Source organism: Nymphalis io, chromosome 22, assembly GCF_905147045.1.
Source record: "Nymphalis io chromosome 22, ilAglIoxx1.1, whole genome shotgun sequence".
NCBI lineage: Eukaryota > Metazoa > Arthropoda > Insecta > Lepidoptera > Nymphalidae > Nymphalis > Nymphalis io.
In genome coordinates, this window is record NC_065909.1 from 1,574,263 (window position 1) to 1,593,974 (window position 19,712).

At 35.2% G+C, this 19,712-nt stretch overlaps 1 protein-coding gene across 5 annotated transcripts in view; it reads left to right on the plus strand.

Annotated features, from left to right (window-relative positions):
- Positions 1–19,712, plus strand: part of LOC126777028 (oxysterol-binding protein-related protein 6-like) — a 55,089-nt gene that overhangs the window by 5,911 nt on the left and 29,466 nt on the right. For all 5 annotated transcript variants that reach the window (XM_050499862.1, XM_050499863.1, XM_050499866.1 and 2 more), the window contains exon 2: positions 18,610–18,711. In XM_050499862.1, the coding sequence (XP_050355819.1) occupies positions 18,651–18,711 (61 nt within the window). In that variant the 5' untranslated portion in view covers positions 18,610–18,650. The remainder of the gene's footprint in view (positions 1–18,609; positions 18,712–19,712) is intronic.

Sequence of the window (19,712 nt, forward strand, 5' to 3'; positions counted from 1 at the left end):
CCAAACCTTCTCCTCAAAAAGAGGAGAGGAGGCCTTTAGCCCAGCAGTGGGACATTCACAGGCTGTTACGGATTACGGAAAGAATCCTATGAGTAATTTCTTAAAACGTTGCTTGCTTGTAGGAGATCGTTATGTAGCGATAGGGTCGCCAAATTTGTATGCTGCTCATAATTAGATTGTATCTGTTTTTTATATTTGTTTTAATCCTTGTGGTGTATAAAAGTACAAAGTAAGTAGTTGTAAGATATGGTTTATATTTCGTACAGTCCCAATGTCTTGGCTGAAACAGATCCCTAGGTAGCACATTCGCTCTGCCTTTCTAAATAAAAATAAAAACAGTGGGCTATTTAAATGCAAAACAGGCAATTTAAGAAAAAACTTGGACTCGGTATTGGTGATAAACCTTCTCGAATAATCATCATACAGGCACAGGCTGTAATTCTTACAGTTTTATTATATATAACAGCCTCACCTGTGCTATATTCGGCGTGAACTCGATTTTCACTTATATATGAAATCAAATAATTCTTTATTTAAATAATACAAAATAATAAGAACATAAGGGCACCTGTGATACGTCACGTTACAGTGTTTAATAAATTTAAAGCTACTACTGGAATGTAGAGTCTAAAAATTTGTTTTTTTTGACATTAGATTTTAATCTATACATTTAAATAAAATGGAAGTGTCTGTCTGTGATATCAAAATAACTGCCTTTTTCAAAGGTAGGTTGTCTATTTGCGATTTACCAAAACCAAAACAGCTATTTTTTTATTTTTGCCTGTCTGTTTGTCCAGGCTAATCTAAGAAACTGCTAAAAATTACAAATTAAATTACTAACTTATTATAAGAAGTATTTCGAGGTTCCGCTTAGTCTTTGTTTCATCAAAATCGGTCGAGGCTATCAAAAGATATAAAAATTTAAGTTCATGTACGTATTTTTGTAATTAAAATATATGTTGTAAGTTATGTGTCTCGCTTTCCAGATTTTTCTGAGTTGAGTGACCTTCTGTCATACGTTTCGCGGTGTCCAAATTGTTTTTTTTTTTTTTTTTATAGAATAGGAAGGCGGACGAGCATATAGGCCACCTGATGGTAAGTGGTCACCAACGCTCTTAGACATTGGCATTGTAAGAAATGTCAACCATTGCTTACATATCCAATGCGCCACCAACCTTGGGAACTAAGATTTTATGTCCCTTGTGCCTGTAATTACACTGGCTCACTCACCCTTCAAACCGGAACACAACAATATCAAGTATTGCTGTTTTGCGGTAGAATATCTGATGAGTGGGTGGTACCTACCCAGACGAGCTTGCACAAAGCCCTACCACCAGTGAAGAAAGTGGCAAATGGGCCACCTAATGGGTAAACACCACCGTCCTTGTCCCGTCCCACCGTCCCGAAATTAGCGATGTAAGAAATATTAACCATTCCTTACACCGCCAATGCACCACCAACCTTGGGAACGAAGATGTTATGTCCCTTGTGCCTGTAGTTACACTGGCTTACTCATTCATCCTTCAAACCGGAACGAAACCATACTGAGTATTGTTTTTTAGCTCTAGAATATCTGATCCACCCTCTCGGTGGTACCTACCCAGACAGGCTTGCACAAAGCTCTACCACCGTTTACAAAGAGGTGCTTTGATTATTAAATATAAATAAAGTTTTCAGTGAGTTGAATAGTTTCGTTTAACTTGAGATTGATAGAATAAAAAAAATATTGTTACCCTTGCTCATTTAAAGTATTAACCATATTTAACGGCGTGGATAGATGCCGGGTTATTTAAGCAACAGAATCGTAGATTTGTATAAAATATTTTTTTATTCAATCCATTTAAGTCACTATAAAATATATTAAGTGGAACTACAGGCATTCACAGTAAGTTCACTGATGATTATTAAAAGAATAATCAATCATCAATCTAAAAATAAAAAACCCCATACTTTTTTCTAACCAAAATCACTGAAATATTAATGAATTCCGTGCCCCAGGAAGAATTAATTGACTTTACAAAGTCGGAAACTTAAGTGTCGTGGAATTGTATTTAATATATGTATATTTATTTCGGTCCGGCTTTAGTGATTGTGTGGCTTCGCTGACACGCTCGTTAAGTCGTGATTGATAAAATTAAAATCAAAATAATCTTTACTCGCTTCCGCCCACTGCTTCGCTTGCGTGTGAGGGAGTCAGGTGTTAGGTAACACGTGTCCTTTTGTAGCCCAAACAACGTGTATGCAAAATTTCATAATGACCGTTTGAGTTGTTTAGACCTGAAAGCGTGACACGCTTTCAAGCACATAACACTGTCGCATTTATAATTTTAATTAGAATTCAAATTTAGCACTTATAAGCACCGTTGAATCTTCATGTTGCAAGATTTAATGAAACGATAAGCTAACACGAGTTTGGTATGTAAATTCTACTGATAAAAATCGGCAAGAAGCTCAGTAGTAACTCTCGTACACCAATTGAATTACTTATGTATACCAACACCTATGTTTTGTTCTATATGGTGGCCCATATGCTCGTCCTTCTTCCTATTCTATAAAAAAAAAAATAAGATCAATAAATACTTCTTAAACCTGAAACTACATAGATATGTTAATGAAATATAATAAAATTATTATTTAACAAAAAGCCATGCTTTTTATCATTATAGTTATATTTCGAGAAAGAAGCCTTATTTATAAAAAAAATTGATAGACCAAGTTAAAGTCCTGTTTTTTATTATAATCATCCCCCCTATAATTACACCACTCCCTTAACAACGTTTTAAATCGATAATCGATGGAATTCTAACGCCAAATCCACTAAAACTACATGAAATATATATTACTCACCTGGCAAACAGCCATCTTAATGTATATTATCAACATTATTGTTCTCACAACAAAGTATATGGTTACGTCGCTAGCTTTACTTTTATATGATATTGGTTGAAGGGTGAGTGAGCCAATTTAACTACAGATAAGGATCATAACATCTTAGTTCCCAAGGTTGGTGGCGCATTGGCTATAAGCAATGGTTGACATTTCTTACAATGCCAATGTCTAAGGGCGTTTGGTGACCACTTACTATCAGGTGGCCCATATGCTCGTCCACCTTCCTATTCTATAAAAAAAACATAACATCTTAGTTCCCAAGGTTGGTGGTGCACTGATGGTGTAAGGGTTTTGTTAATATTTCTTACAATACCAACGTCTATCGGCGGTGGTGACCACTTACCATGTCATTTGCCAGTCTGCTTAATAAGTACAATAAAAAAATAGTTTTATAACGCGAAGTGACGCATTTCTGCTTGCAACTTTGTAGCTCTCCGCTTTGTTACTTAAAAGGGTGGTCGTTTATTTTATTTAATATAATTTTATTCCAATTTATGTAATGTTTTTTCTTAATTACCGGCGATAAAATTAATACGGGTTGTGCTTACCCAGATATGCGCCGGCCCTTACAAGTAATTTCGCGCCGTGATAACTTCGCTTGGTCGCGCAAGTGTGTCGGATACTTAATATTACTCATCATTATTGTCGCTGTCATATCGTAGTGTTATTGCACCGTTTACATTTGGTTGTAACGATGGCTTTCTATCTGGCTGACTTTTAGTTCTTGCTGTTTACACATTATTTCGTAACTGTAAAAACGGACAAACAATACACTACCCATTGTATTGGTCAGTCGAAATCATTGAACATTTTTATAATTCGTTTAAAAAGCTATGTGTCCATTTCTAATTAATGTATGCACAAAAATAACCTTATATTGTATGTATGTAAATTGTAATATAATGTATTACTTTATATATATTTAGCATCCAGAAGTGAAACTGATTTAAAAAAAAACTTCGAATTGACCCTTTTTAAAATTAGAACACCAAATCATACTTTTTTTTTTATAGAATAGGAAGGTGGACGAGCATATGGGCCACCTGATGGTAAGTGGTCACCAAACGCGCTTAGACATTGGCATTGTAAGAAATGTCAACCATCGCTGATAGCCAATGTGCCACCAACCTTGGGAACTAAGATTTTATGTCCCTTGTGCCTGTAATTACACTGGCTCACTCACCCTTCAAACCGGAACACAACAATATCAAGTATTGCTGTTTTGCGGTAGAATATCTGATGAGTGGGTGGTACCTACCCAGACGAGCTTGCACAAAGCCCTACCACCAGTGGATTGAAATTGATGTAAATAGCTCACTGAATTACTCTTAAAAAATCCAAATAACACAATTCAACACACTAAACAAATCACAAGTCTCGCCAATAATTAATTGATTACTTTACCTTCCTCTCACCACCAAGACGGTTTTAAATTACCGCCCTTTTATTACAAACGCTGTTGTAGGGATCAAGGATCCCTAAAAATCAATCCTACCTATATTTATTTATTTATTATAATATCAACACCAACAAGAAGAACACTAATAAATACAACTGAGTCTTTAAACGTGACGTTATACAAATCAAGTGTCTCCTAAATTGTAGGTGTTGCAAAATATATCAACATTTCGAGTTAACAAAAAAATAATAATTTTAAAAATCAAAATATTTGTAACAAATAGAAAAGACATTAACAATTAAATTATTATAAAATTATCACTTGATTGGTATAAAATGAATAAAATATAAATATCTGAGAACATTTAATTTTTTTTAATATTAATTATTTGATTAAAGGCGAACAAAAGTAAGAGGTACGTTTATAAAGAAAATATGTTGTAAACAAAAATTTATACATTATTATTGAGGAAAAAAAAATAGATATTTTTTTACGAAACTAATTCAAATTGTCATTAAAAATGTCAATTATAAGAGCTTCGTTTGACACTTTCTTATTGTTAGTCATATTATTGAGCGTTTTGTAGATATTATTAAAATCGATAATTAGCCTGTTAATTGGAGAGTATATAATATATATCGTAAAATTATCAGATTGTAATATATAATATTAGACGTAATACAAAAATATTATTAAATTTTACTGAAGACTGTCTCACTCTTGATATTAAAAAATAATAATCTACATTTTTAATCTGGCAACAATAACATTGACAGATACTCTTCTTGGCGGGAAATTGCTTCATTTTGAATTCTCATGCAAGAATTTTGTGGTAAATATTTTGTGATTACGAATAATATAAAGAATCGTTAATAATAATAATAATAATATCCTGGGGCATTTTTCACACACGACCATCTGATCCCAAATTAAGCTTATACAGAGCTTGTGCTATGGGAACCAGACAACTGATATACTACATATACTACTTTTCTTTTGTAAATACATAATTATATAGAAAATTACACCCAGACTCAGGACAAACAGACATGTTCATGCACACAAATGTCTGTCCTGGATGGGAATCGAACCCACAACCTTCGGCGTGAAAAGGCAAGTATCTACCAACCACGCCAACCGGCTCGTCGTTCATTCATTTCATCAAAATCTCGTTATATTTCTGAGTTGATAACAAGTTCTTATAACATGTTTTTGTAAGTTGTGAGTAGTTTCTTAATATAAATGAGTTAAATAGTAGTTTGTTTTAATTATCTTTGGCTGCTTAACATACGTCAATAATCATCCGATATATTTGTCGGCGATAAATATGTTTTCACTGGTGGTAGAGCTTTATGCAAGCTCATCTGGGTAGGTACCACCCACTCATCAGATATTCTACCGCAAAACAGCAGTACTTGGTATTGTTGTGTTCCGGTTTGAAGGGTGAGTGAGCCAGTGTAATTACAGGCACAAGCGACATAACATCTTAGTTCCCAAGGTTGGTGGCGCATTGGTGATGTAAGAGATGGTTAACATTTCTTACAATGCCAATGCCTATGAGCGTTGGTGGCCACTTACCATCAGGTGCCAATATGCTCGTCCGCCTTCCTTTACTATAAAAAAAATGTCGATCCGATCTAATGTGAACGAGACTTGATCGATACTTGATACATTTAAATCTTATCATTAAGATAAACGCTATCCATCTACAAACTCTTTAGTTCTGTATCATTACTGACCGATAAACTTGTGTGAAAAAAAAAAGTAAAAAATTAAAAATAAAGTGATTCACGAAAAAAGTTCCGCAGTCTATAAAGTTTTTATATATTTTTTTTAATTTATTGCGAAAGTGTTCGTGCCAAGTTTTTAAATAATAGTAGAAGGACGGAATCAATACCGAGTGGCTGTGTTTTGAGTCAGAGAACTAGGGCATCAGTAATGTAGCTTCAAGGACGGACATACGTGTAACAACGGTTACTGACCGCAAAGAAATAACAATAACGACCTATATAATGACACCGCGACAACAATTATGATAGGAAATATTAAATTTATTAATAAACATTCATTTATTGTATTAAGAAAAAAAAAATAAAACGTTACATTTAATTTGTAATCAAAGCAGAATCTAAACGCAAACTACATTATTGTTATGACGTCACTAAATATGGAACGGAAAGTTTAAAAATACAAATTTTACGCATCAATGTTTAACAGAACTGCTTTTATAATATACTAGTAGACTTTGCACTGGTAGAGTAAGGGTTTATATAGAACATTTATATCGTATACACCTATATTCACACACGGCCATCTGATCCCAAACTAAGCAGAGCTTGTACTATGGAAACCAGACAACTGATATACTACATATATAATAATAAATAATAATAAATAACTTTATTCACCAAAAAGAAACAAAGACAAAAAAATTAAGGTACATAACCATAAAAAAAAGAGTTAACAATATCATAATTTGGTGAAAAGGTCGTAGTCTCAGCTAGGCTGCTTTTCAGTCTACGCCTTGTACATATGCTGCCAACACAAACGCTACATTCAGTGCAGTAAAAGGAGATAAAATTACTTAAATAATAAAAGTTAATACAATTTATAACACGCACAATAGGCTAAAATAAAATAAAACATGCAAGCATTACTAAAACAGTGAGGTCTTTATTTTTTTTTAATTCTAGAAAAAGGAAAATATTTCATATTGAATAAAAAATGAAAATAAAATAGTAAAAAAATATTTAAAATGTTTAAACAAATAGAGATATATGTTTTAATAAATTACAATCAAAGTAACAATTAATTAATTGAGGTTTAGTTACACACATTTGTCCAGACACACTGCGTCTTTTGCATAGATAGAAGCCATTGCCTGCATTGTGCCTTAAACTTATTTTGAGATGTACTGTTCTTAATCGGAGGTATATTACTTTTCTTTTCTTTTGTAAATGCATACTTATATAGATAATTACACCTAGACTCAGGACAAACAGACATGTTCATGCACACAAATGTCTGTCCTGGGTTGGAATCGAACCCACAACCTTCGGCGTGAAAAGCAAGTATCTACAAACCACGCCAAACGGCCCGTCACTAACCGTTTAACTTAATTCATGTATTTTCAACATCTTCGACAATCATCGTCATATTTAATTAACACAAATACTAATTATACTTAATTATTTATACACCGAAACCTTCCTCATGAAGCACTCCGTCCATTAGTGAAGATCATATGAACTTCCGAACGGTAGTTTCTGAGTTTATCGCGTTCAAACAGACCAACTCGACGGCTACTTTATTTTATAGTGGTGGTAGAGCTTTGTGCAAGCTCGTCTGGGTAGGTACCACCCACTCATCAGATATTCTACCGCAAAACAGCAGTACTTGTTATTGTTGTGTTCCGGTTTGAAGGGTGAGTGAGCCAGTGTAATTACAGGCACAAGGGACATAAAATCTTAGTTCCCAAGGTTGGTGGCGCATTGGCTATGTAAGCGATGGTTGACATTTCTTACAATGCCAATGTCTAAGGGCGTTTGGTGACCACTTCCCATCAGGTGGCCCATATGCTCGTCCGCCTTCCTATTCTGTAAAAAAAAAAGAATATGTCCGAGTCTGGGTGTAATTATCTATATAAGTATGTATATACAGAAGAAAAATAGTATATGTAGTATATCAGTTGTCTGGTTTCCATAGCACAAGCTCTGCTTAGTTTGGGATCGGATGGCCGTGTGTGAAAAATGTCCCAGGATATTATTATTATACTATAAGTAAATTTTAAAATTTAATAAAAAATATCTAGCTAACTTTCTTAGAACCGTCTGAAATACGTTATGACTGTCCATATTATTATTAACATAGCCCTAATTTAACACGTAATTATTTTTTAATAATTACAATATTACAGTAACAGTAACAGCCTGTTAATGTCCCACTGCTGGGCTAAGGCCTCCTCTCCCTTTTGAGGAGAAAGTTTCGAGCCTATTCCACCAAGATGCTCCAATGCGTGCTGGTAGAATACAAATGTGACAGAATTTCAGTGAAATTAGACACATGCAGGTTTCCTCAGGATGTTTTCCTTCAAGCACGAGATTAATTATAATCACAAATTAAACACATGAAAATTCAGTGGTGTTTGCCCGGGCTTGAACCCACGATCATCGGTTAAGATTCACGCGTTCTAACCATTAGGCCATCTCGGCATTACAATATTAATTGAGAAATAATTAAGAGTCTGTGACTTTAAGACATTAAAACTTCACATAGATAAGTAAACTTCACACGGTTATAATTTATATTATGTTTAAAATAATACATAAAATAATGTTACGCAATCAGTTGCGTGCCAAGCGATCTATCCGACCGTACTGCAGAGATATGCTGTATGAATTCACCTCGTGAAACGTGATACGTTATTTTGATGCGATAAGCTTTAATACACGAATTTAATTAATCATTATTATTAACAATTCTTTTTAAAAGGCATCCGTATAAGTTATTACGTCACATAAATGCGACATCGCGATTTTCAATCATAGATATGGATCCCATTGGATGCAAGAGACAAGGTTTAGGAGACACCAACTCCGCAGAGGCGACTGTTACGAACATTAATTGTTACATATTTATAATGATATATATATATCATTAGCACATTTTTTTTTATAGTATAGGTAGGCGGACGAGCATATGTGCCACCTGATGGTAAGTGGTCACCAACGGACATGGACATTGGCATTGTAAGAAATGTTAACCATTGCTTACTTCGCCAATGCGCCACCAATATGGGAACTAAGATGTTATGTCCCTTGTGCCTGTAATTACACTGGCTCTCACTCTTAAAACTGGAACACAACAATACCAAGTACTGCTGTTTTGCGGTAGAATATCTGATGAGTTGGTGATACCTACCCAAACGAGCTTACACAAAGCCCTACCACATACATTTATATATTATGATAACTTATAATTTAACTTAACATTATTATAATCTAGAACAATTATTCAAGTAAGGCTTAGTTGCAGTAGAAATAAAGCTATTTTTATTTCGACGAAGCGTTTTCGTTTACGAAATCCAGCACGCTGCTTCATTGCGGGTGGATACACGTGACAGTATCAATCCGCCACTTGCAGGTTTCCTCACGATATTTTCCTGCATCGCTGAACACGATATGAATTATAAACACTAAGTACATGGAATTTCGATGGTGCTTGCACGAGTTCAAACTCCATTGCTTAGTACGCATATCACTTTCTGGAGATTCATTAAAGTGTGTCTTTCGGGTTTGTACGTACAGAATACCACTACTAGACTAAGGCGCTGACTCCACGAGCGAGAGAATCGCGGCGATATTATCGTCGTGCAACGTATTTCTATACATTCTCTATGGAACCGTCTCCACACGGCGATATTATCGCCGCGATGCGACGAGTGGCAACGAGCGCGCGAAACGTCATTACATCGTTGCTAGCCGGCCGCGACTAGCAGCGGGCCCGCCGCGCTCTCGCGACGAGCGCGCAGCGGGCGCGCTGTCAAACGCAGCGTCATTTCAGCGTTGCCTCTCGTTATACAAGGACGTTTCGAGAAGCTTTTTGAACAAAAGTACAATGTTTGACATTGAAAAGTTTATACTTGAAGTGAAAGAGAGACCTGCTCTTTACGATGTTCAGTTGGCCGAGTATCGAAACAGAGAAATTAAGGCCAATTCTTTCTTTCGGAACGCGTCGTCAACGAAACGCGGGGATACCGTTACGAGTCGCCGCGGAAACTCTGCGATTCCGTTACGACTCGCGACGATACGCGGCGGAATTATCGCTCGTTCGTGGAGATTGTCCGACGATAGAAGCGCGGACTCGTTGCGATTCTCTCGCTCGTGGAGTCAGCGCCTAATTCTTAAACATTCCTACCGCTTCTTCTTTATTTCATTCGATTTTATTTTATTATCTTGTGATATCTTGTTAAAAATATTAGAAGCATGTACACTACTTCGGCACATAACGCCGTTGTTCCTGTATCGGAACTGTATCAGATCGTGTCTGATTGGCCGTCGCATCGAATTATGCGAGTGAGGGAATATATAGAACATTGTGTCCCGCGCAGTTGGCTAGACTCCCCTGATTGGCCGCCATGGCCGAAATCGGTCAGAAGGACATTATCATCAATTTCATTCCTTATAACTCCGTATAATTTACTTTCACTTATAAGTTAATTAACTTTTAGGACATCAATTTTAATGTATATCGCTTAGATAATCAGATTATTTACTTCGAAAAGTATTAAAAATTAGTAACCCGTAAAAATGATTAGATGGAAACTGAAGTAATTATCAAAAAGCATTCCCCCTTAATTCAATATGGCGGCCATTTGAATTTAGATTAATAGGTTCCCCTCTAGGATTATCCCGACAACGTTTGTCATTCGACTGTACAGTAAGTAACTCTGCATAGTGTGATATTTTTATTTTTTTATAAAATTGGTAGACGGATGGACAAATGATGATAAGTGGTGACAACTGCCCATCCCAAATTCGCCATGCTCGGGTAGTTCTACTGGCTCACTCACACGGAAATCGGAATATATTTGGAATATGTGTTATATAATGGAATAGGTTTGGCGCTAGATTATCTGATGAGGTATGTCCCCCTCTTATGCCGTCATGCCCTCTCTCCTCCGCTCTCTACTTCCTTGAATGTGCGTGCCGCGTATACTACATATATACTTCGATGCTATAATTTATTATGATAATAAGAAAAATATATTTATTCTATTAACGGAACTTTGTTTTTATTTATGTTACTCCATATATATTTATTGGTTTTAAAACTCATTTTTATTTCAATTATTAATTTAACTTTGTATTTTTGCGCTCAGTGGTAACCTTCAGAAAACTACCCCGCTTCCTGGGCTGTTAGGTGGGATTCATACCCACTAAACCCATCAACACAAATCGTTCGATGGCCACATTTTTATATTATATATATAATATATATATTGCATATTGTATACAATACGATATATAATATACAATGGTTCCTTACGTATGAAATAATTAATCGATAATGTTGTTTTTATCATGATGACTTAATAACTTGATAACTGTTTTTAATTCTGCTGCGACTTAGTTTTAATACCTAATAAAAATAAATCGTAATGATTATAACGAAGTTTTATCATGTTTCTTATAGGAAAACGATCAGTTAAATGTTTCTTTAGGAATCTGTTTTAACTTTACCAGTTAGCAAATTTAAATCGTTTGTTAATAAAACGTTAATAAATAAGACATATTTATCAACACAAGATTATATAAATGCGTGCAGTTAGTTCCCAGTTCACTTCCAGGATATACCAATTTATTTGCATTTGATTGATATAACTTGTATTTGAATTGTTTGAAAAGAGGTAACTACAGTTTTTTGTCGGTTCTTCGATAGAATGTACATTCCGAACCGGTGGTAGCTTTACCTTAATATGATTCCGTAAAATGTCGATTCAAAAGAGCTCAAATAAATATGTTTTGATTTGTGTTGTAATACTTTATTAAAATAAATAAAATTTCCTTATACAATATTAAAGCATTACACTTATTAACCGATGAATCTTAACCGGTGATCGTGGATTCATACCCGGGCAAACACCATTGGATCTTCATGTCATCATCAAGGAAAACATCGTGATGAAACCTGCATGTGTCTAATTTCACTGAAATTTTGCCACATGTGTATTCCACCAACCCGCCTCAGAGCAGCGTGGTGGAATAAGCTTCAAACCTTTTCCCCAAAAAGGGAGAGGAGACCTTAGCCCAGCCGTGGGAGGTTCACAGGCTGTCACTGTACCTATTGAAAGGTAAAATTAAAACTACCAGTAAATATGTGTTACTTCGTACAGCCTAAATCCTGAAACATTTTGCCCACGGTGGCCAAGGAGCCTAGCCAATAGTGCAGAACCTATTACAGTGCTTAAAAGTTTGTGCACGAGCACTCTATTCCTCTACTCGCATAATCCGATAACGCAAATCCAACAGGATCGGGCGTTTTTTAAGTGGACTAATGGTTTTCGTGATTTTCAAATTGTCAGAGAGATCAAACACTGCCCACTTCCAGACTCACAGCTCAAAATTTCTCGTTAATAAAATACTTTCGTCACAAGGGCTATGAATTCTTTCAAAGTCAGTCTTGAAGCTGAACCAACGAGGCAGTCCAATTATTATGTAAACTTCCAGTATTCTAACCAATGATTCACCAGATGAGGTCTTTTTGTTGTTTTGGTCTTCAGGTAGGTTTAAAAAGTACCTAAATAAAAATACAGCACGAGTAACGAACATATGACGTAATACTTACCACATTTTTCCTTTAGATATTCATTTGACATTGACTCGGTTAACGTCTAGCGTAGGGTTGCCAGATCGCTGGGAAATTTGGGAACTCCCCGAACATTTACGTCTGACAGTCCCTTAGTATCCCCGTTAACCAGTAATAATTTTAGAAATTGTAAATATAAACAATTAGTCACTTGTTCTATTTTTTTATATTTCGGCTAAATTGATTTTGATAAAATTTGGTATGAAACAAGTTCCGAAAGCCTACTTTTTGTACCTAACACCTACCCCACTCTTATCACTCGGGCGAAATCGCGGTCGGAAATCAGTTTTATATACATTTGTTTACACTATAAAACCAATTATCAACAATCTGGTTAACACTACACACACAGTTTACTTGAAGTAATTTAGTCACATCTAACATGTTTTTTTTTGTAAAAAATGGCATTTCTTCCCTTTAAAAATACTACAATAAATACGTTAAATGACGTAACTAAAAATGCTAATCGTTTCAATGAGCATATCCTCGAATATAGCCAGAATAATGTATACCTGTATCTGATTACTGATAGCCCTAGTTTAAAATGGTCTGATACACGCTGAGATAAAACGATAGCCACAAAAGTAGATTATAGATTTTAATCTGTGCATGTGCTTGAACATATCGCGATGAAATTCAAGAATCCCATCGCCCTGTCTGCTTTAGGTACGTGTTATGACTTTACTGTATCCTTGGAGTAATTATAAAAAATTACCGGTAGACCGAAATAGAAGACTAGTATCCTTGTCTTTGTGTGTGTACATAATTTTTTTGTTTTTCTTTCTGTAATTTTAATATATTTTGTTGATTTTTCGTTGTTTTCTTATATTCATTAGTTAATGTTTAATTTCGGTTTGTTTTTGTTTTTTTCTTTTGGATTTTATTATATCAATTTTTACATTCATTTATTGTAACTTTTGTTACAGTGCTCGCAGTTTGTTTGCAGTGTTTGTTTGTCCTAAATTATTTCTTATTCTTAATAGAAAAATAAATATATTAGTCTTTTATGTATCTCGTGGTCGGCGGTAAATAAAAACATAATGAGAAAACCTACAACCTTAATTTGAACAGCATGGTGAAGTAAGCTCCAAAATAAAAAATAAAATAAATCTCTTCAAAAAAGAGAAGGGGACTTAGCCCAGCAGTGAGACATTCACGGGAAATTACTACTATAATATGTTAGGTTGAGATGCATATCTTTCTTCTTAACAGACGAAAAGGATTTTTCCCAGAAGTCGTGTATTTAAGAGCTGTACTATACTGTAAGAACAAACTCGAGACTCATCTATCGTGAAATTTCAGAAAGTGATATGCGACATTGAACATAACAATTGTAACGTTTCAATAACACACGCATCAAAATGGTGTATCACCATACGTCAGTTGTCAAAATTTCACCTGTAATTAATGGAATGATTTCTTAAAGAATAGCACTGTTCTATGAAATAATGAATTTACAAGCTCTATTAAAATATCAAAAAAGAATCACTTTTTTAATTCCGTAACAGCCTGTGAATGTCCCACTGCTGGGCTAAGGCCGTCTCTCCCTTTTTTTTTTGAGAAGGCTTAGATTTAATTAGGCTCTTTATCTATAATGGATCTTAATTGGTCCTAGCGTCCGCCATTACTAATGGATCCTTGAACATGAGAATCGTCATCTACGTATTCATAATGAACGTTCTCGAAAATCAGAATTGAAGTATTTAAAAGGTTTTAACAATTAGAATTCGTATTGACCTTATATAAAATCTGGGCCAACATCTATACGAATATATGAAGCGGAAAGAGTACGTTTGAACGTTCTAATCTCATTATTTGCGTTTGATATTAAATGTTATCCTAACTAAAAATTGTGCAAGTGAGTTTGTGTGTTTTCACGTCGTAACGCCATACGTTACATGTACATGGGGCTACAATTCTATTAACAAATTGTCACTATCGCAATCGAATCGAAGCGTAATCGTTGCCATTTATCCGTTTTCCTATTCTCTAATTTAATTATCGACAATTGGCAAAACAATTAATTTTAGTTTTGGCGTAACAGTATATGTTAACATAATATCGGTTCGTTTCGGATTCGAATAAATATAGAATAATCAAAGTTAGATTGGAATTGAATCTGGTTCATACCGTAATGGTTATAAATTAGGATGGGATCCCCCAGTAAAGGACATAAGGGGGTGCCTAGCGCTAGCGCCCTTCATTCGTCACGCTACACGATTCAATTAATTGTTACCGATTTGGGTATGTAGATGATACATACGAATCAAATAGCCTGAATTATTCGTACCTATGCCTTTTTTTTCTTATAAGGATAAATTTAATAATTTAAAAACTTGACTAGTTCAATGGCATACGGGCACCAGAGACCTTGTGCTATTATCGTATACATTCCCAGCTATTTAAACGCTTATAAGTATATGCTAGTCGGAGGCTACGGTGGTAATATATACATAAGTAATGACAATAATTGGTATAAGTTTAATCAGTTAAGCCCGTGAACGTTTCTTTTTTGTGTGTGTGCGTTTGGCCTACTTTTGAGTTGGTGCATATTAATCATGTGACTGCCTCGTTGGTCTAGTGGCTAGATATAAAGCGGCCGGAGGTCCCCGGAGGTCTTGCGTTCAATTCCCGGGTCAGGCCAATAAAAAGTTATTGAGTTTTTCTTTCAGAAATTTCTCAGTAGCAGCCCGGGGTCTGGAAGTTGGAAGTGTGTACACTCCCGTGCCTCGGAAAGCACGTAAAGTCGCTGGTCCTGCGCCTAAACTCTTTTCGGTCGTGTGTGATTGCCGTCCCATCGGATTATGAGATAGGGAATAGAGAGTGCACCTGTGTTTGCGCACACACTTGTGCACTATAATATCTTCTGCGCAGTTGGCTCATCTCCCTTGAGATTGGCCGCCTTGGCCGAAATTAGTCTGGAATATGGCCCATATTAATCATGTCTTGCTTCACCAACGTGCCGCCAACTTTGGGAACTAATATGAAATGCCGCTTGTGTCATGTAATCACTGGCTCTGTCACCCTTTAAACCGGAACACAATGATACTTACTATTATTGTTTGGCGGTAGAATATGTGATAAGCGGATGCTACTTACCCAGTCCCACCACAAAGCATAGGTATCTTTATACTCATGTAAATCCTTATATATGGTTTAGTTTTGGACTGCAATAAAGGATAATATAGCCTTCTGCAGATGATAAGGTTTCGTATATAGAAATTAACGGAAAACATACAACTTATTATCGTTCAGATTTTGTTTCTGATCTAATATGATGGTTTTTAAATAAAATTATTATTATCATTAATATTGTCGTGGATTTTTATTTAAGGGCTTGGCTCCAAATACATATATACCTGTTCTATGTTTCTCCAATAAATAAAACAACGCGAAAGCGAAAGGCAAAACATGTATTTAGCGGAATATCTTTAAAAGCGGTACGATCTTATTAATGTTTTATGATATCAGTATGATATATGGATATCATAAAAACGTGAATATCGTGAATAAGTAACAGGCACCCTCCCGCCATGGGCTGCATTATTATGCATATTATAAATAAAATATTTTTTAGGAGTTGTTATGTCAACTAGAATGCGATTTTTTTTATCGATAAATTAAAGCAACGCTATATAAAACAGCTATAGCTATATCAATGAACAAATTCGAAACTCACCGGAAAAAACGGCCGTAAAATATCAGAAAGCGATTTGCGACATAGACCATAAATCCACATTTCAAGAACACACGCATCAAAAAAATTAAAACTGTTTTAAAGGAAAACTCAAGCATTGGTTATTAGCGCATGTTACTATAATTAAAAAAATATATTTATAATAGGGTAGTGCAATAAATATTTAAATTCTTAAACAATGAAATTTATTGTAAATAATTGAAATTTTATATTTATAAATGTAAATTTTCTAAACTATTTTTATGACATTTTAAATACATTTTCTATAAATGAAAAGAATGTAGTCTGATATTTTATATAATTTATAATAATACAAACATATATACGACATTTGCATACCATCTTATGATTGTTGCGGGATTTTAACCATTGTAACATCAAGAGTGAACCCACAACTTTGAAAATAATATATCACCATAAGTAATAGTTAATAATTCACGGATGAGTGGTGAAGTGAGTCCTTACCGATTAGCACTGATACAGTGCTTGGAGACGTTTTTGCATTTATAGTTATTCATTCAAATAAATAAATGAGCCGGTTGGCGTGGTTGGTAGATACTTGCCTTTCACGTCGAAGGTTGTGGGTTCGATTCCCACCCAAGACAGACATTTGTGTGCATGAACATGTCTGTTCGTCCTGAGTCTGGGTGTAATTATCAAGATATGTATTTACAAAAGAAAAGTAGTATATGTAATATATACTGGTGGTAGGGCTTTGTGCAAGCCTCGTCTGGGTAGGTACCACCCACTCATCAGATATTCTACCGCAAAACAGCAATACTTGATATTGTTGTGTTCCGGTTTGAAGGGTGAGTGAGCCAGTGTAATTACAGGCACAAGGGACATAAAATCTTAGTTCCCAAGGTTGGTGGCGCATTGGATATGTAAGCGATGGTTGACATTTCTTACAATGCCAATGTCAATGGGCGTTGGTGTTCACTTACCATCAGGTAGCTCATATACTCGTCCGCCTTCCTATTCTATAAAAAAAATGTTTTAATTCACAAGCACTAGTTGAAATACAAATTAAGAAAATTCCAATGCGCTTACCCTATTTTGAATCCTCAATCTCCGATTAAGGACCACGGAGCTATCTCGGATCAAATAAATATACTTACATACAAACAAAGTTGGATTACAAAGTTGGATAAACTAAAATTCTAATTATAATTTTTAAATATGAATTTTTAAAGAGCGTGTAATCGCTCAATACTATTGATAAGAAAGTAATATAAACGTAATCATAAATATCATTGACCCACTTCACCGTTTATGGCGTTTTTATTGAACAATCTAGCGTCTTAAAAGGATCTATAATCGTATTAGAACCATTTATATATTATATAGAGGCTGCGATTATATGTAATTATTTATTTATATACAAAAATAGAAAACGAATAAAAAGACAGCAATACTTAATATTGTTGTGTTCCGGCTAGAAGTGTGAGTGAGCCAGTGTAGCTACAGGCACAGGCATGAAACATTCGTACTTAAGATTGGTGGCGCATTTGCGATGTAAGGAATGGTTAATATTTCTTACAATGCCATAGTCTGTGGGCGGTGGTGACCACTTACTATCAGTGGCCTTGTTAGTCTACACATGAAAAGGTAAGCGGACAAATGAGAATTCTCGACCTCGACCTCGGGTTCGAACCCAGGACCTCGGGTTTTGCGGACTTATATCTAGCCACTAAACCGACGAGGCAGTCAAAAGATCGATAGACTTTTAAAGAATACGTGGATTTTAGCCGATCGCCACGGATTAAAACCGTCACTAAGCTTATTATTTCCTCAACAGTTTATAGTCTATTTTGTGGTGAAGTAAACAGCTGTGAATGAATGAAGTTAATCTGAAAGAAAGCCCAAGCTTAGCACTAGGAAATTTATATAGTTATACTAAGTATCATAATTTAGCTAATCACAAACTATAGCTGGGACATAAACCCCTCCCAATGTGCATCAAAGCTCCTAAGTTTTTCCCAAAGACTTTCCCAGGAGTCCCGACTTCTTTAGGTGAGTGAGCCAGTGTAATCACAGGCTCAAGGGACATAACATCTTAGTTCCCAAGGTAGGTGGCGCATTGGCGTTGTAAGCGATGGTTAACATTTCTTACAATGCCAATGTCTATGGGCGATGGTGACCACTTACCATCAGGTGGCCCACAGCCTACCTATAATAAAAAAAAGATCATGCTACTTAATACCTGTTATATTATAATATATAAAATATGTTTATTGATTTATCCGTTTGTTTACAGTTGAAATAAGATGGTTACTGAACAGTTGTAGCGGCAAGGAGATGTCGAGCCAGGCCGGGGTCAAGCATGTCGCTACGGAGCCGTCGCGTCTAGACAGCAAACGTAAGCACATTTATTTAAAATGAATAATACACTCCAATTAACTCCCATTTGAAATCCTGTATGTATTAGTTTTGCTTGCTTCAGCGAAATCTAATCAATACTAACATTATAAATTGAACTCTGTTTTCCTTTTTACGGCTAAACCACTGAACAGATTTTGATGTAATTTGTTATGGAGAAAGCTCAAACCCTAGACATAGGCTACTTTATTTAATACCTACTTTTCTCCCCCTATCGCGCAAGCGAAGCTGCGTGCGAAAACTAGTCTTATATAGATAATGGTTGTTAGTATGTCTGTTACATCACTTGACTTCGACACCGATGAAATTTGACACGTTTGAGTATTTTTTATGGATATATATACTTTTCGCTTTCTTGTAACTCGCTGCTAGACGGCGCTATATCGTTCAAACGATCGCTATGGCAGGAAACGTCTGCCAAGCTCTGCTAGTAACACAATAAGAAATTGGGACCAAATCTTTATTGATCTTGCAAATGGTCGAGCGTCTGCGACTTTATGTTATCTTATTATACACGAATATGTGGAGATAAATTTTCATTGAGGCATTTAGCAGGTGCTAAAAGTCTAGTAGTAAGTCTAGAATATTCGCCAGTTATAAACGCTACGCGTTATGTAATTTAACGCATTTTTTTTTGTATTTAAAGTATTAAGCGTGCACAGTGAAATAATATTCAGCGGATGTTTGTAAGAAGCATGAATTATATTTGGATCTAAATACAGGATAGTCGTGTTCTAATAATTCGTATATTTTATTCGCAATCATTTCATTTGAAATGTTTCTTACAGTACAGATAAATATTTTATTCTAAGTTAAGTAACAATATATGAAGAGTTATTAAAAGACTAACCAATGTCGCGGTGTCGTCAGCGTGGTATTCAGTTTGTGACGAATATGTTTTGAAATTTGCCATTTTAGCGTAAATAACGCCCATTTGATTTATACATATAAAATATTTAAATTATTAAGTTGTAGCCGGTA